The following is a 13,992-nucleotide window of genomic DNA, read 5'->3' as shown; positions in this document are numbered from 1 at the left end:
CTACTTGATTGTTCTAATTTCTTTGTATTTTCTTGTTAAATATATTTGAAACATCAAATATATATGGATATACCTTTATTAATATCAATATATTATTAGATATTATATATATAATATTTTAATTTTTAAATAATTTTTATTTATGACGTCATCCGGTTCGACCCCTATCGACCCCCGGTCGAACCCATTGACCCCTGACCCTTGACCTCGGCCGAGTCGCTATCCGGTCCGGTTCTGAAAACATAGACAAAAATTTGCTCATGTTCATACAGCGTCCATATTGTAGGCAACAACAAAAACTCACAAAAAAAAAAACCCTTACCAAACTAAACATATGTATTCGATCGGCCACAACAGATGACCTGCTTTTTCTCCAATACACGGATTGAAAAGGGAGCAAAGAGGAGACACAAACTTGATTGGTAGCTGAAGCCTAACTGATTGGACAAAAATACTTAACATACTAACATACAGACACACATACATACATATATATTTTATTTACATATATTTACATGTGTTTTATTTTGGTAATTCATTGTTATACAAAGTTAATTACAACAAAGTGTTATATCTTCATATGCATGTCCTATATCTATATCTGACCTGTAAACTGAAACTTTGCATTTTCGAAATGCTAATGGCTTCCAAGTGATGAATGACCTTATGACAATGATTCCCCTCCCAACAACGGCAGCAATTACCTTCTCTCTACCAGTTAGTATGAGCATTCTGATTCTGGTGCCACCAGATTCAGCACCAACTACTGTGCAAAAGAATCATGCTTAATATGCGCTTTGATTCATTGCATTATGGAAGTTCAACTGAATCATGACTTTCAATTCTGCGACTCATATTGACTCCAGTCAGCTAAAAATGGTTTGAAGGTCATCAATACTCCGATTGCCTCAATTACATTCAAGATGAAGAAGACTAAGTGTACACCTGCATTGAAGACAACAAAATTGGTGAACAGAGGCTTTTATACACAAATAAAAATTGGTGAACAGAGGCTTTTATACAAATAAAATGTTCATGCATATATTACTATGTTGAAAAGTTCAAGGGATAACAGTAGCAAAGCCAATAGTAAGCAGCTGCTAAGACTTTCTAGGAAGAACAAAGGCATAGCCAAATAGAGTTTACACTGCAATAAGCAGCTGCTAAGTCAATGGTAAGCCTTCTAGAATTTACATTGCAATAATAAATATCTAGAACAATACAATTCCAAACCTTGCTTGTTGTCTGGCTTTCTTTTTTGGGTGGGAAAATACAAAAGAAACGAGTAAAATGAGGTTGAGAATGCAGCATCATTACACAGTAGACAAAGTATAATTGATACTCGCAGGCAAATAATGTGACTCCTTTTTTTATCCCATCATTATGAAGAGAGAATACTAGCACCCATAAGGCTGCTGCTTCTGATTGAGAAGATTCCTGAAATCTGCAAACAGAATGATCAGATGTCCATTGTTCCATATGAATTAGTCCTTTCAACTAGGGGTTTTCCCATAGAGATAGAGAGAACTAATGATTTCGGCCAATATCTAACTAGCCACCAGGTAAATAATCAAACTAATGACATTCAAAACTCTGGTGAACATTTCCTTCATCTGGTGCATTCAAGGTCCTGTTGCTGCAAAACACTCATGGAGAACTTCTCCTTAACATTCATCGTATCTTCTAAGGAAGCTTTATAACAGAACCAGATCTAGCAGCCATACTTTCTTTTCTTTACTTTTTTTTAATAATCTTGTTAAGATGAGAATTTCAATAGTAACAATAGTTTCAGCTTGCATCCAAGATTATGATTCCAAATGGCTTTGCCAGAAGGAGCAAACAGAGTTTGAGCCTAAATTTCAATTGGAACTAAACATTCCAAGCATACTCAAATCAAAGCATTCCAAGATTATCTGTTTTAGTGGAAAACAATGAATTGCAACATGTGAGTCCAAAGATTATGCATAGAGATGGAGATGCCCATTTGTCCTCTACAAACAAGAGGACATTGTCTCAGACAACTAGAAAACTGAATTTTCTTGTATTAGATCAAACAATACAAAACCAGCAAAATTTGCAAATGTCCTACCTGGAAAGAAGGCAGCATGCTGACGCTTTTGTGCCCAAGAAAGGCTGCATAAATTGAGAGAACAAGATTGACTCAAATGTCAAAGGATGCTGAAATTCATTACTTTGTGCAGAAAACAACTATTATCAAGGGCAGACCAAGTGCAGAGGAATATAATAGTGCTAATAACTACTAACAGTACACAGATTTATTTTCTTGAGCAGTTGTTTCTGTTTATAAAATTAATTAAGTCCAACAGAAAACAGAGTGACTTTACCACCGCACTTAGGTCTAACCCTTAGATGGTATATATTTGTATTTGAATTATTCTCTGGCACCCAATGAAAGTAAAGAATAAGTAGGTAATGGAGTATAAGTTGTCAGAGGTAATGGGTGCACCATTTGATTCCATTCTGTTTTGGGAGGACATGGTAGAGAGGGGTCTGAGATGGAAACTGAATCTTGATATGGCTTGAGTAACAACTTCATGTCATTCAGAAAGTAACTGACAGTCATGATATTCACTGACTTTGGATTCAATATGAAAACAAGGAGATTATTTGTATGGCTAAATATCTTTTATTTAGTTTTGCATGGTTCAGTAAGAAATGCTGATTATTCTACTAGAAAATATTTTATGCTCAGCTGACTGGAGCCTTTTGACATGATTGACAGTTCAGATCAGACAAACTGGCAGAAGCTGATGCACCATGAAAATGTTTTTTATATCAGATAAAACAATAACTGAAAAATTGATCTTAAATAAGAGACACTTACATTGCACCTCCACCAGCTGGACCTACAGCTTTGAACAATGACATTGCTGTCATGGCAATGCCATTAGCAGCACCTCTTTGGTGTTGTTCCTGTGATGATAGTATCAGGCATAAGTTAATAAAAGTCTGAATAAGCATGCTTCTTTCCTGATACACAATGAAGTATCAGAATAATAGAAATCTGAGACCAAGTGAAAAAGAAATTACCACAGCATTATTCTGAAGTATGAACAAACCAGTGATAATGGAGGTCTGTAACAGTGATATTTTACCAGAAAATGTTAGGACATGAATAGCAAGAACAGTGAAATTCAATATTTTGAATTTGATCAAATATTTTTGTCAAAAGAAATGAATCACACAAATACATGTGAATTTGTTGGCCATTTTCTAAATTAATGTACTATTATCTTCTGACATATTAATCAGTAAATTAGTAGGTTCGCATAAGTATCTAAATTGGTCCTGAAAGAAATTTAACATGTGAGATACTAGCAATCACATCAATCTATCCTGTTGTCCCTTCCATATCATCTCTATGATGAATGATTGGGTAATCTTGTTTCCCTGTACATGTCATCCTAGGTGTGAACTTGATGGCCATTTTCTAAATTAATGTATTATGGTCTTCTGATATATTAATCAGTAAATTAGTGGGTTCACATAAGCATCTAAATTGGTCCTGAAAGATACTTAACATGTGAGATACTAGCAATCACATCAATCTAACCCATCATCACTTCTATATCATATTTATGATGAATGATTGGATAATCCTGGTTCTCTGTACGAGTCATTGTAACACTCCCTGCTAGATCTTCATATCATCAAAAATCTACATTTGCCCATCATGGAACCTTACTTCCTTGAATGACCATTTTCATGCAGTAGCATATCAATGGATGGAAGCCTATAAATGCATCCTAAACTTAATTGTATTATTAGCTCGTATTAGTATTTGACATCATCTGTTCCACAAAGGACTTAGGTTTATGATTTACCTACAGGTAAGCATGTTCAGATATATGTATCAATCATACAGAAAGCATTTGATTAACGGATAGAATTTCGTGTCTCTTCCCTTTGAGTTGATTGCTGGAGGATTATCTATTTAAGTCTGTTTCTTAAGAAAGCTAACATCTCTTCTAGAAAAAACACAGAGTTTTCATTCTTTTACTGATTCTTGACTATGTATCCTACAATTCCCAAATTCATCTTCGCAGAAAGACTTTTCTTTCGTGGATGCTGCTGCAGCCCCCCATCCTTCTACTGGAGGAAAACAGCACACCATGCTCCAAATTAACCAACCTTCTTGCTGCTCCATCCTATGGAGCCTGGAGTACTAAATTCTTTGCTACTATAGTGTCTGATACGCATTTTAAAGCTAAAGTCTCCTGGTCATTAGCTAATGTATCTTGTCACCATCAGTCAAGCCTCTCTCCATGCACCGAGGGGAGACTCCAAACCTTTCTTTACTTCTTTTTTTTTCCCTAAAATTCTGAGATGAGTCACTCCCTTTGCCTCCAAATTTGCTTTAGTAGGGAAGTAACAATAGAAGACTAAATCTCACCAAGAAGAAGGATCCCACATTGTTTTGGTGAAAGGAGTTTATAACATGCAGGAATTTAAATGGTCACCAGGCTTCCACAACAATGTCAAGACTGCTAAAGACAACTGTCTGGGTGAATATATGTAGACTTTACCAATCCTTTCTTTGAAAATCATGTATTTTCTCTGACATGCTCTATAGTGGCCACCAAAAGTGGATGCAGCTCCCTAATTCCTAACCCTAGCCCTTGTGACAAGAGTCTGTATTGAGGTAGATTTTATCCCCTTTGCCTGAATCTACAATGGTTCATTTGGATGTCACGAAAAATTTCTTAGAGAGTGAAGATTTCAGGTAAAATGTGTCCTATGAAAGTGACATATCCTACAGTCCACAAAAAATTTGGCAACATTGAAATGCAAGCCAAGACTCAAAAAATTGCTCTACTAAACAGCCAGATTGTTGACACTCCTGATACAGCTCCAACACATGACCTGATCATGGATATGATGGAGGCCCTTCAAACCCAAAATGACCCTACAAACCACACGATTTTCTTTGACAGAAACATGCCAGGAAATTACCCAGCAGTGAGAATAATATAGAAGACCAGAAACTACAGGGATCACTTAACAAAGGAAGCTTTCAAACCTTAGTTCTTTAAGTGATACAATAGCATAAAGCTTTCTTTTCCTATAATTGAATAAAAAAATGCACTTTCAAACTCAAGGTATGGAGTTTGACTATGTAAAAGTTTGGCCCAATTCTCTAATTGTAGAGATGATGATGGTGCCTTCTAAATCATTAACAGGAAAAAAATGAGGCTGATTCTAATAATACTGCCACAATAAGATGTAATACATTATAGAAGTCTCCTCAAAATTCTCTGAAGACTTTCATATGGATTGCAAGGTGAATCATATAGTCCCCTCCGGTGGTGGTTGTCATTCATAGCTATGAGAGGTAGCACTATATATCCCTCTGACTTATAGTTATTTTGAAGTTTGTTGATGGAACAGATGGTGTATGCCAAAGGCCCCATCATGAACAAAAAATAGAACATTTAATGAGAAAGTTCTTGATCTTTTAAAATTAGCACAGAGATGTGTGCTTATTATTGCAACTCTTTCAGTACAAAACCTAACTAAGCTGTTGAAAAACTAGCAGAAATGACCTTTGCAAATCATGAGTGCTGCAATTTGTAAAGTGGACGGGAGTGTGAGATTCTTGACCATCAAAAAAGTTCTGAAATTATTATTTTCATAAGTCATCTTTGTTAGGAGAATATAAGTATTCTTGTATATAATAAATTAGTAAGGGTATTCTTGTAAACAGTTTGTTAGATTTTTACTCCTATAAATATTAGTTGGTCACTCATAATACAGTGACTAGATGTTTTCCCTCCAAGATACCTGTTCTCATGGTATCAGAGCTAAAGTCCTAGGGTTAGAGTTAAACATCTAGCAAGAGTCTTGTTCACGCGATATTGTTCATCGCGTTATTGTTCAAGCGACTGTTCAAAAAAGGTACTGTTCACAGATAATGTTCATCAAGTACTGTTCACTCATACTGTTCAAAAGTACTGTTCGCACACACTGTTCACGAGACACTGTTCATCACGACTGTTCACGGGCACTGTTCATCTCAAGTTTTGACTCTTTTTTTGGGTTTGAAGTGTTATTCGCTATGGCTGAAAGTTTTACTCATGCGGTTACCACTGACCAAGTTGAATCAAGTTCTTCAGCACATGGGTCCCAGAAGATTTTTACTATATCCGAGGAAGATTATGTTAAATTCCTACAATACCAAATTACAAATCACGCATCTTTTCCCTCTGCTTCTTTAGCACAAAAAGGTAATGACTCATGGATTATTGAATTCGGGACTACTGATCATATGTCAGGTACCTCTAAAAATTTTGATAATTTTCAAGAGTCTACTTCCTTTACTCATGTTACTTTAGCTGATGGATCTACCACTAAAGTTAAAGGACTAGGCACTGTAGAAGTTAACCCATCTCTTCCGCTGTCTTCTATTCTTTACGTACCCAATTTGCCCCTTTAATCTAATGTTTGTTAGTAATCTCACTAAATCTCTACAGTGTTCAGTTACTTTTTCTCCTGATTTTGTTGTCATTCAGGATTTGAAAACAAAGGACGATTGGTGGAGGGCATGAACATAATGGTCTTTATTTTCTCAACTTCAATGATCCGATTGCATGTCCTGCTACTGTTTCTCCTCTTGAAATTCACTGTCGTTTGGGTCATCCGTCTTTACAAAATTTGAAAAAGTTGGTTCCTACTTTGAGTCAGTTGTCTTCGTTAGAATGCGAGTCTTGTCAGTTAGGAAAGCATCATCGTATTTCTTTTGCTCCTAGAGTCAATAAACGGCTTTCTGAACCCTTTATGCTAGATCATTCTGATGTTTGGGGTCCTAGTCGAGTCGCTTCAAAGTTAGGTTTTAAATATTTTGTAATCTTTGTTGATGATTTTTCAAGAGTTACATGATTTTATTTAATGAAAGATTGTTCAGAACTATATTCCATTTTTTGTGCATTTGTTACAGAAATAAAAAATCAATTTGGTGTGCCTGTACGTATATTTCGCAGTGATAATGCGAAAGAATATTTTTTCACTCCTTTTAATACCTTTATGACTAAGTTCGGTATTATTCATCAGTTCTCTTGTCCTCACACTCCACAACAGAATGGAGTTGCTGAAAGAAAAATTGGCCATTTAATCGAGGTTGCTCGGACACTTTTGTTGCACATGAATGTGCCCAAACAATTTTGGAGTGATTCAGTTCTCACTGCATGTTATTTAATTAATCGCATGCCATCTAATATTCTTGGAGGCTAATTACCTCACTCCGTTCTTTTTTCTCATGAATCTGTGTTTAAATTACCTCCTCGTATTTTTGAATGTGTGTGTTTTGTTCATCAGCTTGCTCCCAGAGTGAATAAATTAGATCCTCGTGCTATTAAGTGTGTTTTCTTAGGATACGCACGAGCGCAAAAAGGGTACAGATGTTACAGTCCAGTTTTAAATCGATTTTTTACTTGTGCTAATGTTACTTTCTTTGAATCCACTCCATATTTTATGAAACACGGTATGCCTTGTGAGTTAGACCAGTGTCCCTCTTTTTCCTCTCCTGTTTTACCAGTCCCTTCCTCTTTATTACTTGAGTTATCTAGTCCACCAGATTCTATAGCTCGATTATCTCATCCTAATCTTCAAATTTATTCTCGTCGTTCCATGGTTGAGCAAGTTCCTGATATGCTACGCACTTCACCAATTAACTCTCAATTTTCAAATCCAGGTATGACGCCCTCCTCTGAATTAGATCTTCCTATTGTTTTACGCAAAGGTAAGAGGCATTGTACTTCTCATCCTATTTCTAATTTTGTTTCTTATTCTCGTCTCTCTATGTCTTATTCTTTTTTTGTTGCTTCCCTTGATTCTGTCTCCATTTCTAAGTCTATTACCCATGCTCTTAATCATCCTGGTTGGAGATTAGTTATGCAAGAAGAGATGTCTGCTTTGAAACAAAATGTTACTTGGGATCTTGTCCCTCTTCCTTCTGGTAAGCCTGTTGTTGGTTGTAAATGGGTGTGCACTATAAAAGTGCAGCCTAATGGTTCTATTGATAGATTGAAGGCTCGTCTGGTAGTTAGGAGATTTACTCAGATATATGGAATAGACTACTTAGAAACATTCTATCCCGTTGCAAAGATTATCTCGGTTCGTCTTCTTATCTCTTTGGCAGCAACTTATAATTGGTCATTGTATCAGTTGGATGTGAAAAATGCATTTCTACATGAAGATTTGGAAGAAGAGGTATATATGGAACAACCTCCTGGCTTTGTTGTTCAGAGGGAGAATTCGTGGTTGGTTTGTCGTTTGAAAAAATCTTTATATGGATTGAAACAGTCTCCGAGAGCTTGGTTCGGCCGGTTTAGTAGTGTTGTCATGGAATTCGATCTGACAAGATGTGGAGTAGATCACTCTGTATTTCATCGGCATTCTAATGCTGGTAAAATCTTATTAGTTTATGTGGATGATATTGTGATTACAAGTAATAATGTTGTGGGGATTCAGAAACTTAAATCCAATCTGCAGGCAAACTTTCAAACAAAAGATTTAGGTCATCTACAGTATTTTCTGGGTATTGAGCTAGCTCGGTCTAAATATGGGATTTATTTATGTCAAAGAAAATATGTACTCGATATGCTGAGTGAAGTTGGGATGTTAGGTTGCCGACCTATGGATACTCCTATGAATCCTAATGTGAAATTAGTAGGAGATCAAGATATATTACTAGATGATCCTAAGCAATATTGAAGACTTGTGGGTAAATTAAATTATCTCGCTATAACGAGACCTGATATTTCGTTTGCAGTGAGTATTGTGAGTCAATTTCTTGACATCCCTCGTACTAGTCATTGGGATGTTATACGGATTCTCAGGTATCTTAAGAGTGCTCCTGGAAAAGGATTGTTATATCAAAATCATGGACACACTGATGTTGAAGGATATAGTGATGCAGATTAGGCTGGTTCTGCTTCAGATCGAAAATCGACCACAGGATATTGTGTGTTTGTTGGTGGTAATTTAGTGTCGTGAAAGAATAAAAAACAAACAGTTGTCTCCAGATCAAGTGCAGAATCTGAATACCGTGCTATGGCTCACACTGTATGTGAGTTAGTTTAGTTGAAGAGCATGTCACTTGAAATTGGGTTTGAGCATAAACAGCCTATGAATTTAGTGTGTGATAATCAGGCGGCTATTCATATTGCGTCTAATCCAGTGTTTCATGAAAGAACAAAACATATTGAAATTGATTGTCATTTCATTCGAGAGAAATTGCTTGACGGAATTATCAAGATATCTCATGTACCGTCTGTAGATCAATTGGCTGATCTGTTTACCAAGATTTTAGGGGGTTCTAGGGTGAAATACATTTGTAACAAGTTGGGTGCTTGTGATATATATGTTTCAACTTGAGGGAGAGTGTTAGGAGAATATAAGTATTCTTGTAGATAATAAATTAGTAAGGGTATTCTTGTAAATAGTTTGTTAGATTTTTACTCCTATAAATACTAGTTGGTCACTCATAATATAGTGACTAGATGTTTTCCCTCCAAGATACCTGTTCTCAATCTTAAAAGAATGTCAAGCCATCCACTGAACAGCTAAGAAAGTTTATTAACATAAATTCAATGTGGGAGTACTTTGACATGAAGTATTCCCAATTTGCCAGGAACATAGAGTTCTCCAATTATAATGCATTTCATGAGTAAACAGGTTTGTAACCGTTTGTTTTTGGCCTTTCTATATTCCTGAGTTTTGATTTTGACTGAAAATGTTATGAAACCGAAATTCTCTGGTTTTCGTCTTTTAATTGACCTATCAAAACTTCTAGGCTTCAAGATGATATCAAAGACCAATTTTGGGGACAGAGTTTGCTGTATCTTTCCCAAACAAAACTAAGGGTACAGTCTAGGGGCTATATCTACAAATTCACCATTGCAATAGTCTCATCCAGGTTGAAAACTGTCTTTGTGGGACTGACTATTGCTCCAAATTGAACCAGAATATGATCAAGGCTTTCTTGATTCTGATCTCTCAGTTTCCAGAGTTTATCCATAATCAACTAAATATTGTTATTGAAGATATGTGATCTGATATTATAGAAATCATAGATATATGATTTGATTTGATATTGTAGATATTAAGAAAGATTAGATTTGATTAGCATTGATTATAGTATCAAATATTAAAAGATTTGATTAGGTTATAGATTGATTTAGATTAGCATGATTTTAGGATCTAAATTAGATTACACTTGTGTATATATATTTGTACATTGTGTAGTCTAAAGGAACAATGAAGAAGAATGTTCTCTCCCTTTTAGTTTTTATGGTATTAGCGCTTTAGGCTTTTTATCAGTTTGTCTTTTAACGTGACCCTATTGAGTCACTTTTAGTTCCTTCTTGTGTGAATTATAATGGCAGATATGAAAGGTAGTAGTAGAGAAATGATAACCGTAATTTCTGATATTATTCCTACAACATCAAAAATTACTAAACACAAATTGAGTGGAAAATTTTTTTTGAATTGGAGTAAAACTATTCGGATATATCTACGCAGCATCAATAGAGATGATCATCTCACTGATGACCCACCCGTTGATGGAGAAGAAAATAAGGTTTGGCTAAGAGAAGATGCAAAACTATTTTTGCAGATCTGAAACTTTATCGATAATGAGATAGTCAATCTGATCAATCACTATGAATTTGTTAAAGATCTTATGGATTATTTGGCTTTCTTGTATTCTGGTAAGGGTAATCTAAATCATATATATGATGTTTGCAAGGAATTTTAGCGTCAGGAAAAACAGCAGAGATCTCTTACAGAATATTTTATGGATTTTAAACGAGTATATGAGGAATTGAATTATCTCCTTCCTTTTAGTACTGATATAAAAACTCAGCAGTCTCAATGCGAACAAATGGCTGTAATGAATTTTCTTGTAGGATTACCAATTGAGTTTGATGCTACTTGAACACAAATTCTCTCTAACCTAGAGATTGTTTCCGTTCATGACACTTTCACACGAGTGTTGAGAACCGAGGAATCTTTGTCTACTTCCAATGTTACTAGTGCTCTCGCAAGACGAAGTGGAGCTGGTCGAGGAAATAATAGTAGAAACAGTGGCAAAAATGAAACTGGTGGGATTGCTGGTCATGGACAATTCAACTCAAATCAACGAGTCTTTTATCACTGTAAGAAATCAAACCATACCATACGTACGTGTTTGGACCTTCATCGTAGACCTCAACAGCATCTTTCATTTGCAAATTTCGCAATCCAGGAGAACAATTATGTGCCTTCTGACAAATTCATACTCATCTCTGCTGATGAGTTTGCCCGCTTAACTGAGTTCTAGGCCTCACAAAAATTTGCTAATCCTTCTTCTATTGATCACTCAGGTAAACCTACTACATGCATTGTGTCATCTTCTAACAAATGGGTCATCGATTCCGGTGCAACAGATCATATGACCGGCAATAAAGATATCTTCTCTTTTAATCCTAACAAAGATCATCCGAATGTTACTTTGGTTGATGGGTCGTGTGCTTCAGTTGTGGGTTCTGGTGTAGCAATCCCTATGTCATCTATCCCCTTATCTTCAATCTTATACTTACCTAATTTTTCTTTTAATCTACTCTCAATCAGTAAAATTACAAAAACTTTCAAGTGCTCTATCTCATTCTTTCTTAAATATTGTATTTTTCAGGATCTCATGATGGAGAAGATTATTGGTAAAGGACGTGAGTCTGGCAGCCTGTATACACCTGAAACCACTTCAATAAAAGTGTCGAAACCTGTTGCATGTTCATCCACCTTGAATCCGCTTGAAGTTCACTGTCGTTTCAGTCATCCATCTCTATCCACCTTGAAGAAGTTGTTTCCAAATTTTCAAAATTTATCCCATTTAGATTATGAGTTATGTCAATTTGCCAAGCATCATCGTTTGCCTTACTTGCCTAGAGTCAATAAACGGGTTGCATCCAACTTTGAATTAGTGCACTCTGATATATGGGGCCCTTGTCCAATAGCATCTAAGTCTGGTTTTAAATATTTTGTCACCTTTGTTGATAACTACTCTCGTGTTACTTGGTTATATTTAATGAGAAGTCATTCAGATTTATTTAATATCTTTTGTTCCCTTTGCACTGAAATTTAGTATCTTTTGTTCCTTTTGTACTGAAATCAAAACACAATTCAACGTGTCTGTCTGCATTTTGCGAACTGATAATGCAAAAGAGTACTTTTCTAAACCCTTTAATTCATTAATGTCAAAAAAATGAAATCCTTCACCAATCTTCATGTCCTGACACACCACCACAAAATGGTGTTACTGAAAGAAAAAATACACACTTATTAGAAGTTGCTAGAGCCCTCCTATTTCACATGAAGGTTCCTAAGCAATTTTGGGCAGATGCTGTTTCAACAGCCTGTTTCTTAATTAATCGCATGCCATCTTCTGTACTTGCTGGTGAGATTCCTTATTCAATTTTGTTTCCAACCCAATCTTTATTTCCCATTGAGCCACGTATATTTGGGTGTACTTGTTTTGTTCGTGATACCCGTACCCACGTGTCTAAATTAGATACCAAATCTCTCAAGTGTGTTTTTGAATTATTCACGTCTTCAGAAAGGGTATAGATGTTATTCTCCAATTTTAGATTGTTATTTAGTCTCTGCTGATGTTACATTTTTTGAGACACATCCATTTTTTCTTGAGTCTAATGTCTACAGTAGTAAGGGGGAGAAAGATGATATTCTAGTCTACACTGTTATAACAACTATTCCTACAAGACCACCAATTATTCAAGTGTATTCTCGTCGTTCTCAACACAGACTCACATCCTCCACCACCTTCTCCATCTACATATTTGAGTCTTGATCCACCGCTTCCTCAGTCTTCAGATTCCAATCTTGATTTGCCCATTGCTTTAAGAAAAGGTAAAAGACAGTGCACTTACCCAGTTTCATCATTTGCTTCATATGATCATTTGTCTCCTTCCTTGCGTTGTTTTACTGCTTCTTTCGATTCAATATCTCTTCCTCAACACTTATCTGAGGCTTTGGAACATCCTAGTTGGCGGACTGCTATGGAGGAAGAAATGATGACTCTAGACAATAATGGTACCTAGGACTTGGTTCATCTACCAACAGGTAAGAAACCTATTGGTTGTAAATGGGTGTTTGCTGTTAAAGTCAATTCTGATGGTTCTGTTGCTCGCCTCAATGCTCGTCTTGTTGCAAAAGGATATGCTCAGACATATGATGTGGATTACTCAAACACATTTTCTCCCATAGCCAAACTCACCTTTGTTCGATTATTTATTTCCCTTGCTGCTACTTATAATTGGCCTTTGTACCAGTTAGATGTTAAGAATGCATTCCTTCATGGAGATTTGCAAGAGGAGATTTATATGAAGCAACCACGGGGGTTTGTTGATCAGGGGGAGTCTGGTAAGGTTTGTAGACTCCGAAAGTCATTATATGGCTTAAAATAGAGTCCTCGTGCTTGGTTTGGGAGATTCAGTGAGGTGGTTCAAGCGTTTGGCATGAAGAAGTGTAATTCTGATCATTCTGTCTTTTATCACAATTTGAAGTTGGTCTTATCCTATTTGTTGTTTATGTTGATGATATTGTTATTATTAGTAGTAACACTGCAGGTATTGCAGCTCTTAAAAATTTTCTTCAATCGCGCTTCCAGACAAAGGATTTGGGTATGCTGAAATATTTTTTAGGCATTGAGGTTATAAGATGTAAACAAGGTATCTTCTTATGCCAAAAGAAGTATGTCCTTGATCTTTTGAAAGCAACAGGAAGGCTAGGTGCTAAGCCATGTAGTGCACCAATGATCCCCAACATGCAACTTACAACAGATGATGGGGAGTTATTCTCAGATCCTGAAATGTACCGGAGATTAGTGAGGAAGTTAAATTATCTTACTGTGACTCATCCGAACATTGCATATCCGGTTAGTATTGTGAGTCAATTTATGTTCTCAGCAAGAACCACCTA

The 13,992-nt window shown here is 36.0% G+C and overlaps 1 protein-coding gene across 5 annotated transcripts in view; it reads right to left on the bottom strand.

Annotated features, from left to right (window-relative positions):
- Window positions 1-455: 455 nt before the first annotated feature.
- The window catches only part of LOC113732579 (protein ZINC INDUCED FACILITATOR-LIKE 1-like), a 30,898-nt gene continuing 17,361 nt past the window's right edge, over window positions 456-13,992 (bottom strand). For 3 of the 5 annotated variants that reach the window (XM_072080598.1, XM_027258456.2, XM_027258458.2), the window contains 4 exons: window positions 3,052-3,096; window positions 2,846-2,934; window positions 2,090-2,133; window positions 456-945 (listed from right to left, as the gene is read on the bottom strand). In XM_072080598.1, the coding sequence (XP_071936699.1) occupies window positions 839-945; window positions 2,090-2,133; window positions 2,846-2,934; window positions 3,052-3,096 (285 nt within the window). In that variant the 3' untranslated portion in view covers window positions 456-838. Of the gene's footprint in view, window positions 1,445-2,089; window positions 2,134-2,845; window positions 2,935-3,051; window positions 3,097-13,992 lie in introns of all 5 variants that reach the window. The other 2 variants (XM_027258459.2, XM_072080597.1) reach the window with 2 other exon arrangements.

The sequence above is a fragment of the Coffea arabica genome, chromosome 2e (genome assembly GCF_036785885.1).
Source record: "Coffea arabica cultivar ET-39 chromosome 2e, Coffea Arabica ET-39 HiFi, whole genome shotgun sequence".
In the NCBI taxonomy this organism is placed as follows: domain Eukaryota; kingdom Viridiplantae; phylum Streptophyta; class Magnoliopsida; order Gentianales; family Rubiaceae; genus Coffea; species Coffea arabica.
The sequence above is the reverse complement of the archived record's forward strand: the minus strand, read 5'-3'. Positions and strand labels throughout refer to the sequence as shown.